Source organism: Ursus arctos, unplaced genomic scaffold (assembly GCF_023065955.2).
Source record: "Ursus arctos isolate Adak ecotype North America unplaced genomic scaffold, UrsArc2.0 scaffold_1, whole genome shotgun sequence".
NCBI lineage: Eukaryota > Metazoa > Chordata > Mammalia > Carnivora > Ursidae > Ursus > Ursus arctos.
The window spans coordinates 42,980,745-42,993,519 of NW_026622763.1; the positions used below are offsets into that span (position 1 = coordinate 42,980,745).

Below are 12,775 nucleotides of genomic sequence, written 5' to 3' on the forward strand. Positions count from 1 at the left end.
GGGGTTCCTGGATGGCTTAGTCGGTTAAGCATTTGCCTTCAGCTCACGTCATGATTGCAGGGTCCTGGGATTGAGCCCTGCGGCAGGCTCCCTGCTCAGTGGGGAGCCTGCTTCTCCCTCTCCCTCTGCCTCCTGCTCCCCTTGCTTGTGGGTGTTCTCTCTCTCTCTGTCAGATAAATAAATAAAATCTTTTTAAAAAATAATTTAAAAAACCACAGTACGGGAAATGCAGTTTCAAATTAGACTGGTAGCGTATATAATTAATGTTCACTTTCATGTTACCATAATGAAATTCATCAGTTGTGCTTGAAAATTTTGGTCACTTTATAGCTCCACTACTGAAATAGCACAATTATAATCATAAACAGAGTTAGTACTAATATCACATATATGGATAAATAAAATTTATAAAAATTAAGAGTTTCAAATTATTTTGAGAATGCCTACTCATTTTCCTTTTCATATCATGAACAATCATGCTGATCCTTGTCAGATTTCTCAAAAAGATTTTAGGGATTTGTTATTTACTCTGTTAGCACTTCGAATTCAGATTACCCGGAAAGTTACATTAAAGTGTATTTAATATTATTTCCTAGTTAGTCATTTATTTTAAATGGGTGCATAGTAGCTAGAAATGCCAATAATCTATTTATAGAACTTAGCATATGTCCTATTATGACTCAAAATATCTGAAAAGCATTTTTAAACTTGTATTAATTATACTACTAATTATTATAAGGATAATAAGCCCCACCAGCACCCAAGAAGTGATGAGTGGATGCACAGAAAACATATCCAGAGGAGCTAGTTATATTGATGTGGAAATAAGTAAGGTTCATATCACAGATTTAGGGTAGGCAACTGTTCTTAACGTCGCGTGTGGGGTAGCCAGGGCTCGAAAGGTGTGATTTTGCCAGAGCCAGGCTGGGATCAGTGCAATACCAAATCAAATGGGAAGAATTTAAATTAGGTATTCTTTACTTTCTCCTGAAAATGACCACATGTTCATAAATGCAATGGAGTAATGTATCTGTTCTGAGAAGCCGCATTAGGTCACATATTATGAGTTATGAAACATGAAGTTTACTCAGAATTTCTAATCCAAGCTTTGGTTCTTTGTACATCTAGAAAGACCATAACCATAATTATGTTTCACTACACTATCAGTGTTAACCCCTGTATCAGCTACCAACAGAAATGACCTTCCATTGGGCTCTATGAAAATGCCATTGGCTTATTGCTGTCTCAATACTTACCTAAATTTATTGTACATGAACTGTTTTCATCTCTATATTCATGCGAGTTGTATAAAGCATAGGTCTTCACCCATGATAGCAGTCTGTATTTGATTTTTCTCACTATTATGTGCCCAGTAGCCAGGACGGCACTTGGCATAGAGTGGGAGCATGATAAGTATTTGTTGAATGAAGAAATAAATCAACTGAACAGATTTTATGTTAACTTACTGTCATTAATTCTCCCACAAAAATATGCCTGCCTTTACTCTTTACCTTCTTGACCATGTTGTGAATTTCATGTAAACACTCTTCTACCTGGACATGTCTTCATTTACAGAATGTATAAAAATTTAGTCTTTGGAGTCACCTGGATTCCTCCAAATTGACTGTTTTTTTGAAAAACAGATTCCTAATATTTATCTCAAACCTATTGATTTGGAATCTCTAGGCCTTGGGGCCCTGGTAGTTTTTATTTTTACCAAGCCCCTCAGTTATGAATCTGCAATTTAGTGATTTCACTGAGTCTACTTGATTCAGTGAGCTCCTGTGCCTATCAGTGGAATCGCTCCTTGCCTATAAACTCCTTGTGCGTGGGTGAGGCTGGCTTGCATAGAAATCCATACCTCATAGACACAGATACCCTATAACCAAGTGTTGATCATGGCTTGAAAGGAATGTTAATGGTCTTCCTTAACATCTATGCCCCTATTCAGTCCTCTTGCTCATTGTTTTGAGGCTTTGTCCAAATGGACACTTGTTTAGGTACTTTTCCTCTGCTGATCCTTGAAGAATGAAGAAAAGGTAAGGAGACTGATTCTGCCCCAGATTGGATTAAAGGAAGATTGCAGGGAAAGCATGGAGGTCATTGTTTCCTCTGTGTGTGTGTGTGTGTGTGTGTGTGTGTACATGCAAATCAGTATAAAGTGTCACTCCATGGCATCGATCACACTAAAGAAGTTCCAGTCACTTGAAAAATATTCCACTAAGAGTTATTGAATGAATAAATAGATTTGCATGCCCTTTTCCAAATAATGTTTTAATTTTGAAATACAATCTTCTGATTATTTTGGAAGTTTACTTTTGACATCCATAATTTTTAAACTTTAAATAATTAAACAGAAGCACAAAAGAATTCTGAAAGCATATCTCTCTTCTATACGTAACTGACACTCACTTGATCAACACTTAATTCCTGATAGTGCCCTTAAATTCGGTTTGGCCCATCTTTAGCACAAGTTACTCATACACTGCTTAAACACTCGAATTAACAGTACTTTATTTGCATTTTCAACTTCTTAAAGCAAAGCTGAAAATTATTTCAATTACAAATCCAAGAAATTACAATTCACAGAAATGATTCATAAGTAGTGATTCACTATTTTCCTAATTCTTTCTTAAAACTTGGTGTATTCATTATTAGGATTCTGTTTTTATTTCTGCCATTTAATTTTCCAGTCCTGAAAAATTGAGAGTCAGTGTCGGAGCGGAGGCATCTGATGTTAGCTCTAATATTCATCGTACACTAAATGAGAAAATATGGTTTATTAAGTGGGCACACAAATAGCCGGCAGGCCATTTTGTTCTCACTCTCGAACTTGATTGGGAAGCGATGCTTATGAGCCACCTCAAGGAAAGTGACCAGAGCTCCCAGGCACACCACACCCATGCTTCTGGGCGCTCTGCAGAGGTGCCGTCTGGGAGGAGGCATCACTTCCAGTCATCACATCGCGCGGAGTGAGCGCCTCAAGGGCAAGAGTAGAAAATACTAGGGTGTGAGATGTTATTTACAAACTAATATTATACTCCAGCAAAGGCTGACAACTCCGAAAAAAAATAGATTTGAGGCATCTTTAAACCAGTAATAATTTACTAAGTTCTTATAAGTAACAAGCACACTGCACGCGTTGGTCCCGTTAAATACTCACAGCAACTCTTTGACATGAGTACTATTATTAACACCATTTTACAGATTAGGAAATGGAAATCAGAGAAGCAAAGTCACTTGCCTAATATATAACAGAGATGGGGTTTAAATCCACCCCATCTGATCTTAGAGGCTGGCATTTTATTACTCTGCTGTGATTTAAAGCAAAAGCGCACGTCAAAACAACAACAGAACAAAACAAACACAGAAATAAGGTGAAGAACGAAGCAACACACAAGAGGCTAGAATAATTATACCTCAAAATGCAGGTTAAGAGAAAATGAGGCAATTTGAGCTTCGTCAAAGCAAAGAGGTCACTGAAAAACATAGTAGCTCCCAGTTTCTGAAAGCAATTTTCCATGGTTCTCTCTACAAATAACACTGTACAATGTTAAGTCAAAGGAATTGTCAGGTTTTTTAAAGTCCATTTGTGGATTATGTGATTGTCGTGCTATGTTATTTTTATTAGGGCGTTTTTTTCCCATGATCTCTAAAGCTTTGAAGATCAGCAGATATGGTCAACGTAATGCATAAGAACCGCAACAGTAGACGTCATTTGGGTGACCCTGAAGGTGAAAACAAACTTTGTCTATTTTTGAAGGCTCACTCAGTCTCCTTTGCCAGCTCAGCTTCCTCTAGTCTCTACTTTAGATTTTGGTGTGGCTCATACTGGTGTTCCCTGGGGTCTGAGGAAGAACTTTCCTCAGACATTTCATTCTCCCAGGATTTCTATTACATATCCTTGGGCTGACTTACCTCCACCATCGCTGCCACACCTGACCCTCACTGGAATTCTTTTCTGGATTCCAGACCTGTTTATTCAACCTCCTCCTTAACATCTCTGCTTGCACATCTCTCGGGGATTTCAAAATCAATATGTTGAAAGCTAAGAATAATTCCATGCTGTCCCTCCAGACTTCTCTAAGTTAATGGCACTATCATCCATAGAGTTCCTCAACTCAAATACCTGGGAATTATCCTTGACCTCCCTTTTTCCTTACTGCCTTTGTCAATCACCCAAGCCTGACAACTCAGTCTCCAAAACCTCTCTCTACTCTGTCTGCTTTTCTCCATTTCTACTGCACCCCCAAGGCCAAGCCATTTCTCACTAGGTGGACTACAATGGATGCCTAATTGCTCACCTACAACTTCATTCCTGGTATTTCATTCAGGTTTTGATTTACATTTTCCTAATGACTAATGACGTTAAGTATCTTTTCACGTGCTTATTGGTCATTTGTATACTTTTCTGGGGGGGATGTCTATCCTTTGTCCACTTTAAAATTGGGTTATTTGCCTTTTTCTTTTTTTAAAAGATTTTATTTATTTGACACAGAGAGAGACAGCCAGCTAGAGAGGGAACACAAGCAGGGGGAGTAGGAGAGCAGGCTCCCAGCGGAGCAGGGAGCCTGATGTGGGGCTCGATCTCAGGACTCTGGGATCACACCCTGAGCTGAAGGCAGACTCTTAATGACTGAGCCACCCAAGTGCCCCGGTTATTTGCCTTTTTGTTATTGATTTTTAAGAGTTCTTTATATATTCTGGATGCAAGTCCCTTATCGGAGATATGATTTGCAAATATTTTTTTCCCATTTTGTGGGTAGTCTTTTCACTTTCTTGATGGGATCCTTTGTAACCCCAAAGCATTAAATTTCAATGAAGTTCAATGTATGTACTTTTTCTTTTGCTGCTTGTGTTTTTGGTCATATCTAAGAAACCATTGACTAATCCAAGAACATGAAGATTCATTCCTATGTTTTGTTTTAAAGACTTTTATAGATTTAGGGGCACCTGGGTGGCTCAGTAAGTGAAGTGTCTGCCTTTGGCTCAGGTCATGAACCTGGCGTTCTGGGATTGAGCCCCATGTCTGGCTTCCTGCTCAGGAGGGAGTCTGCTTCTCCTGCTGCCCCTCACGCTCATGTTCTCTCTCTCTCTCTCAAATAAATAAATAAAATATTTTTAAAAAAGACTTTTATAGATTTAGCTCTATCACATCACTTTTTCTACCAAGTACAAAATCATAATCGGTATGAAAAAATTAACTTTAGGTACTAAACAATCATATTCTTTTTATGATTAATAGAAATAAAGGTTAGGAACAGCCGTAAGTTATTCTGTTTTTATTATTTCACAAGGATACTAAAACGAAAAGTAAGTCCTTTGCTCTACATATAAATACGGAATAAATTTTTAAAAAGACTGATTAGTACTTGATTATCTTATGGAAAGATCATTTCAATTTGTGCCTACTGTGTTAATTATTACAATATATTTTAAAACTCATTTTGCCTGTCTCTGCTTCTTAAAAACTTTTATCCCGGATTACACATCCCCGATTTGTGCTTTAGAATTTTTTGTTCAAGGTGTGTGTATGACTAGATGTTCTTGTGTAAGTTGTAACACAATTCGCTTTGGAAATCAGAGACAGGTAAACTCCTCTGCATTATGGGACTCATCCAAAGACAGGGATTATTTTCTATATTATTTAGAATTTGGCAAAACTTGGAGAAAGTTTGCCAAGATTCATCTGTGATTTTAAAATCCAAGTGCGAATTACGGAAATATTATCTGCAAAGTTGATTTATTTACACTCAACTCAAAAGCTCCTTTATACCCATGAACTTTCTGAACCTTTTCTTCAACCCTTCAGGCTTCCCCAGATTTCCTCCAAAAGAACAGTGAAAAAATAAGCTTAAAACTCTTAAGATGTTTGAGGGAGTCTGTTTCACAGTTCTGAATGTTGATACTGGGAAAATTTCAAGCCTTAAAAACATATTCACATCTCCTTTGAAGGTGATTTTGTCTCACGTGTATCTTATTTTACAAAAAATGATGACTGACATTATAGTAGTAATAATAATAATAACAATAACAACAGTGGACTTCTGCCTAACATGCAGACATTCCAAATTATATTTCTTCTTGCAAAATATTGATTTCTGTTCTATCTAAATTGTCTTGGTTTCAGATACCTCCTAAAATGAATTGTATAGGGCATTACCTAGCTAAGTAAATAATCGTTACAAATTTTTTATTTGTGTGTGTATAATCGTAAATACATATGGATGTACACATTTTCCTGTGTTAACTTGTTTACATAACTTGACCTCACAGCTATCATTCTCTTTTGGGTTCCTTGAACTCACTTTCCTGCCTCAGGGACTTTGTGCCTGCATTTTCCTCTGCATTGAGGATTTAAGCTTGCATTGAGGATTATGTCCTTCCTGCCCTTAAGGTCTCAGCTCAAATATCATCTCCGAGAGGCCTCATGGATGAGCTTCATTACAGACTGAAATGTGTCTCCCAAATTCAAAGACTGAAACTCTAACCATCAGTGTGACTATATTTGGAGACAGTGCCCTCAAGGAGGCACGTGATCAAGATCACATAAAAATCCTAAAGATGGAGCCTGAATCCAGTATAACTGGTGTCCCTATCAGAAGAGGAAGAGGCACTAGGAGTACGTGTGCATGGGGAAAAGGCCGTGTGGGGGCACAGCAAGAAGGCGGCCATGTGCAAGCGAAGGAGGGAAGCCTCGGAAGAAACCAAACCTGTCTGCTCCCTGATCCTGGACTTCCAGCCTCCAGAACTGGGAGAAAATAAATGTCAGCTGTTGAAGCCGCCAGTCTGTGGTATTCCGTTCTGGCAGCCCTGGAGCCCTAACACAACCCTCACTCTAGCTGTTCCACGTAACACTTTAAGGAATTCGAAATACCTTACGTATTTGTTTACTTGCTTATGATCAGACTGCTCTTTCCTAAGGATGGAGACCTTCTCGTTCCCGCCCTACACCAGTGGCAGTTATTGGAAGGTGCTTAACAAATAATTGTTGGACAAACAGTCGACATGTCAGGAGCCACAGCAGACTGGACATTGTGGATCTTGGATAACTGTAGGTTGTTTATTTCAGGCTTTTCATATCAAGTAGATTGTTATTTTTAATCCTGGGAGGAATCATATACCTCTTCCAGTCCAAGGGTTAAAAATCCAACTGTTTCGGGGCACCTGCGTGGCTCAGTCAGTCACGTGTCTGCCTTTGGCTCAGGTCATGATCCCAGGGTCCTGAGATTGAGCCCCCCCGGGGGGGGGGGGGGCAAGCTCCCTGCTCAGCGGGGAGTCTGCTTCTCCCTCTCCCTTTGCCCCTCCCCCTGCTTGTGCTTTCTCTCGCGCATTCTCTATTTCAAATAAATAAATAAAATCCTTTTAAAAAATCCAACTTTTTCTAGAAATCAGGCAGATTTTGTAAATGAATGTGGTATCTTGAGCACAATAACATACCGAAGTTGTGGGGTCTGTGGCCCACTGGAGAATGCACCGCCCAGCTAAAGATAGCTGCTCAGCTATTACCATGGACCCAATGCTGCCTGATCTAATATTTAAAGAGGAGTCAGAAATCTAAGATTTTTATGTGAAGTCTTCAGACTTTTAAAAATTAGCAGCTATATGAATGTGTATAAAATACCGCAAACCCGAAACAACAGTAAAAGGCAAACTGTTTAAAGGTAGACAAAGGATCTCAGGGAGATCTGAGGCTGGACTTAAATGGTTCTCCTTCCACTGAGAGGTACTAGAGGCACTGCCCAGGAGAACTTCCAATTTCTCCCCATTGCATTCCCCCTCTTCTTTTTCTTTTCTTCAGTTTTATCCTCTACCCCCGTCTCCAACTTCCTTTATCTTCTCCCTTTTTTCTCTCTTGCTTTTGCGTCAGAGCTGCTAATGTCCTGTATGAATGCCTTGCACACAAAACTTCCTGAAAAATATTTGGTTTTGAACCAAGGAGGTGGGGGTTAGGAACAGGAATGATACCCAGGGGTAAAGACTCCCTACTTTCAGAATTGAGAACGTTGCTGAAATGGGAATACATCACACAGTAGGGCTTACTTGCCATCTCTGTGTTTTATGTACATTAGGATGAAGACCACAACAAAATCCTAGCTGTCATTCTTTCAGCAGCTACTTTATGTTAAATTGTAGAAAGATAATAGCTAATATTTATGGAGCATTTGCTTATCATCATGTGGGGAGCTCTACACTCAGGAGAAGTCAAGGGGAGGGCCATTTGTGCCTACCTGTCCCCTCAGACACAAATTTCACAAACTCAGGTCCAGGAATTCAGAGACGGTAAATTGTGAGGCAAGGCCATATAGAATTTACTTTTGAAATTCTGGAAAGTCTATCGCTTTCCAATTCCCGTTTTTGGTGTGATTATATTTATCTCATGAAATCTCTTGAAACAAGATCTGTGCATTTGTCTTTGGGGTTGGCAAAAATGAGGGGAAGTTGTGGAGGTTAATTTCTGTTCTTGGCCTGGTTGCATCTTCACAGGGGAAGTGGAGTGATGCTTCAGAAGAAAAGAGAAGGTGAATAGAGGCAGGAGAATAGAAAGGGCATCTATGGATCAGGGGTGGGCTGAGGCCAAGGGGGATGGCCTGGGACTAAGGGATAGAAACCCATATGTGTTTCCCATTCAGTGAAAATAAAAATGGGAAATTTTAGAAGTTTCAAAAAAATTGTCCCTTATTTTTATTATTATGTGGGTGATCTAAATGGATTATTTTCATTTCACTACTACATTTTCCTATTTGTTCCTAAAATCCTGTCTAATGCCTCCACAGCTCTTTTAGAACTGAGGCCGGTGTTCCTGGGACCTTCTCCCTGTGTGGAAAAGTCCATCTCTCACCTTCTTTCACTGGGATCTGGTGGGGAATGGCAGAAATCCCCTCTGGTGGTGATGGCCATGCCTCCATAGTGGGTTTTTACCTTGCCTTTCACAAGGAAATCTAGACCACTGCACCTTTGTTTCCCCGGCAACTGACACAATGATGGGCAGGTCACTGGTGGGATTTACTTCAGTAATAAATAAAAAAGTGAACCAGGGTTTCTTAAGTGGGTCTTTGTTTCTCAAAGGAAGACTGTTTTTATGCTGGCGCAGAAATCCTGGGCTAAGAATATGAGGGCACCTAAGGCCAATGTGAGGTAATGGGAATTCTGAGGAAGTGTGAGAAGGCTAACTGGAAGCTAACTTGGCGTTGAATCCTCTGTTCCTCCTTCCCTTCTCCTGCTTTAGTACCTTACTCACCAGGCACTGGGCAGAGGCGAGAGTGTAGCTCCGGACCTGGTATGATTAAGGAGTGGGGTGAGAAGGAGGTCAGAAGGATCCATTTTGAATGGATTAGCATTCAATAGGTCAATTGGACTTAATCAGCTCTCTGACAGATATTTGTATGAGGGAAATATGGCCCAGAACCTTTGAGGTGAGACACTGGTCTGAAAACAATTTTAACTTGAAAAACCATGAAAAATATGGAAACAGACACACATCAGGGCTGCCTGTACACAGACGTGTGGGAAGGAGAGCTCCAGCCCTGGTCCTGCTCAGGAAATGGGGCAATGAATAGTCCCATGTACAAGTTATTCAAGTGGCATTCTGACAAGTTCCACAGCCAACTTAGAATAGATAGAGAATGATATTATAGATAGAAAAGATACAGTTCTCAGCTTTTTTTGTGATTTTTCTGTTGCTCAATGAGTAATAAAATTTCATCTAAAGTTTAATTTGATTATTTGACTCTTTCAAGAAATTACTTTGCCCTGAGAATAATCCTGTTGGTTGAAACAGAAAACTATGCTATAAATGACAGGAATTCTATAATATATGTGGTTTATGACATATATTTATGTGTATAAGATACGTGGCTAACCTTGGGAGGAAAGTAAGGATTGAGATTGTATATAGTTACACAGATTTCTATGTGTTGTATACTTACATGCTTTTTATAAATCTGTAACTATAGTATGTTTCTCATTAAAAATTATGGTTTAAGTTCCAAAGTGCCCATTGCAATCCAATCTTGCCTGTGGACATGGGGTAAGCTCACAATAATTTCCACACACTTTTGTTCTCAGAACACTGATTTTTGAAGAAGCAAAATGTTAATTTCAAGTACTGATGAATTTCTTTCCAAACAAGGAGTTAATTTTGAATGGATTAGCATTCAATAGGTCGATTGGACTTAATCCGCCATCTGACAGACATTCGTATGAGGGAAATATGGCCCGAAACCATTGAGGTGAGATGCTGGTCTGAATATAATTTTAACTTGATAAACCATGAAAAATACAGATGCCCACACACATCTCAGCAGCCTAAGAGTCATCAAATGCCAGCAGATAGCAGAAATAAGGACTCAAGATTAACAGTGAAGATAGGAGAACACTGCTTTCATCTTATTGATTAACTTCTCCATTTTGTAATTCTGTGAAAATCCCACTAGCATTTGAATTTTTCAACATATTTTTCTATATTTCATTTTTTAAAGCAACAGATCATTTTTTAGCTAAAGGCTTACCATTGGTCTTCCTGTACTGTCAGTTAATCTGTAACCAAAAATATTTCCCACTTTAGCTATCATAAGCTTTGAACATTTACTAGTACAAACTTTCCCCCTTTCCCTAGACCCCAAGGCATAAGAGCTGTTTTTATTGTAATTTTCTCCTGTTTTAGAATTTGAGCTTCTCTTCATCAACTGTTTCATAAGAACCTATTCCCCTAATACCACTGGATTATTTGTGGACAGATTCTTAATTCAAATTCAGACTAGCCCCAATATCAGTTCATGGTATCTTCCGTCTTACAGCAAATTGAGATCAATGTTAATCTTCTAAAAGGATCAATTTATCACTAAATATAATGCTTGCTTGATAATAGTCTAATCTGATTTTTCATTGCTACTGCATCTAGAACAGCAATTTCACCTTTTCTGTAGCTATCCCTGGGATCTCTATTTGCCACTCCCTCCCTACATTTTTGGGAAGTCTCATAATACAAAACTCCATAGGTTCTGTTTTGACTTTTCCATTCTTACTTATCTTTACTTTCCATAAGACAATCCAATAATGAAAAGCAATGTTAGTTAAAAATATTTTCTCTAAAGGCCTGTTCAAACTTGCGATTTAGCAGATATCGTGGGGGGTGTGGGGGTGATACGGAATAGTGCTTAGGTTTTTCTATTGCTGAAGTAATACTGGGAATCTCTTCCTACTTGTGCCTTAAATCCCTCAGTATTTCTGGTTGCTCAACAACGTATCTGTGAGCTTATATGTCTTTTTAGAAATAACAGACTTACTTTGGGAAATAAGCACTCAGGAAATGTTCACTCGCTTGTGCCCATGCATTAGTGCACTTTCCGAGCTATCCTAAGCAGATAGAGCGAATCAGAGAAAATTCTTACCTCTTGAAGGACGTAAGACAATGCACATCACCAATAAAGCAAGCAGAGCAGAGGTGGCAACTCCAAATACAATTTTTAACCACGTCTACATAAAATAAAGAAAATTGACATATACACAGTTTCTGTTAAATAGTAGATATGGCAAGATTTTGTTTACACCTAAATCCTATTTCTCCCTCCCCACAAAGCCTCTGATTGTTTTCCACTGATCTGGCTATAATTGCTGGAATTCTCCCAGCTCTGCAAGGACAAATGTTTCTACAGTATATTTAGAACAATCTCCCAATCCCAACCCACTCCAGGAAGTACATACTTATGTACAAATCCTCACCTTCTAAACAATAGAAAACTGTGATCGAACTCAACTTAGCCAGTCCTCCTTCTTTAGCAATACCTGAGGCTGCATATACTAACCTTCATTTTTCCAGATGTTTTTGAAAGTTAGCTAATTCTGACTTCAGAGCGTGGGTCACCGGATCTGTGAAAACCGTTGAAAAGAAGCAAGTCTGTCTTCGGAGTTGGAAGCTGAAGCTAGGACAAGGTTTTTTTCTTTCCACGGACTTTTGAATACCGTGCCAAATTTCAAAAGATTTCTGTAAAATTAGAAACAGATTTTGGGGGCGTTCTTGGCCTTGAAATGAACTGTGAGTGGCTCAAGGGAGGTTTTATAGCCTTCTCATCCTTGTAAATTCTACACCAACATCTGCTTACGTTGACATACAGAGGTTTTAGGTTTTTTTTTTTTTTTTTAACAAGTTCGGGTTTATGTTTCATTTTCTTCTAGAAATCACTCACGGATCGCTTTGGCAAATGATTGCATTTTGTGTAACCCTTTTATTTGCAACCAAAAGAGAAATTTAAAATAGTGCAACCTCCAGGTATGCACAATATACATTATCTATTTTTTAGCAGAGGAAGAAAATTAAAGCCATATAAGATTTTGTGAGACATACACCACATAACTGCACATTTTTCTTCCTCTGGGAGATTATGAGGTACTTGCGGACAGAAATGTTTTTCTTTCAGCACAATTTCTTTGTCCATATAGCACCATATGCACTTTCAGTAAATACAGAAGTTTAAAAATTCAACTGTCTAAACCCACGACTGCTTTACTTTAAAGAAATAAAATGCCATCTGGTGAATTTTAGTATGGGTTAGGTGTGTATGCACAGGCCAGAAAGATGGAAAGATCAGGAAGAATAATTTACCAGCAGACCTTTGGAAGAATGGAAATGGCTTTGCAAAAGTGGTATTTTTGCTTCCATATCAGAATATATTCTGAGAGAGAAGACCATTCAGTAATTATAAAGCCTCTAAAACAAATAAAATAGCATTAGAAAACAGAGGTAAGTCTTAAGTGCAATTTCATTTTGGCTAAA

General features: G+C 38.7%; 1 protein-coding gene across 1 annotated transcript in view; it reads right to left on the reverse strand.

The window, feature by feature from the left end:
• The window catches only part of FAP (fibroblast activation protein alpha), a 70,314-nt gene extending 58,220 nt beyond the window's left edge, over positions 1–12,094 (reverse strand). Inside the window, exons 1-2 of the mRNA XM_026492676.4 lie at positions 11,808–12,094; positions 11,394–11,478 (exon numbers count right to left, since the gene is read on the reverse strand). Of these exons, the coding sequence (XP_026348461.2) occupies positions 11,394–11,478; positions 11,808–11,813 (91 nt within the window). The 5' untranslated portion in view covers positions 11,814–12,094. The remainder of the gene's footprint in view (positions 1–11,393; positions 11,479–11,807) is intronic.
• Between the last annotated feature and the right edge of the window lie 681 nt (positions 12,095–12,775).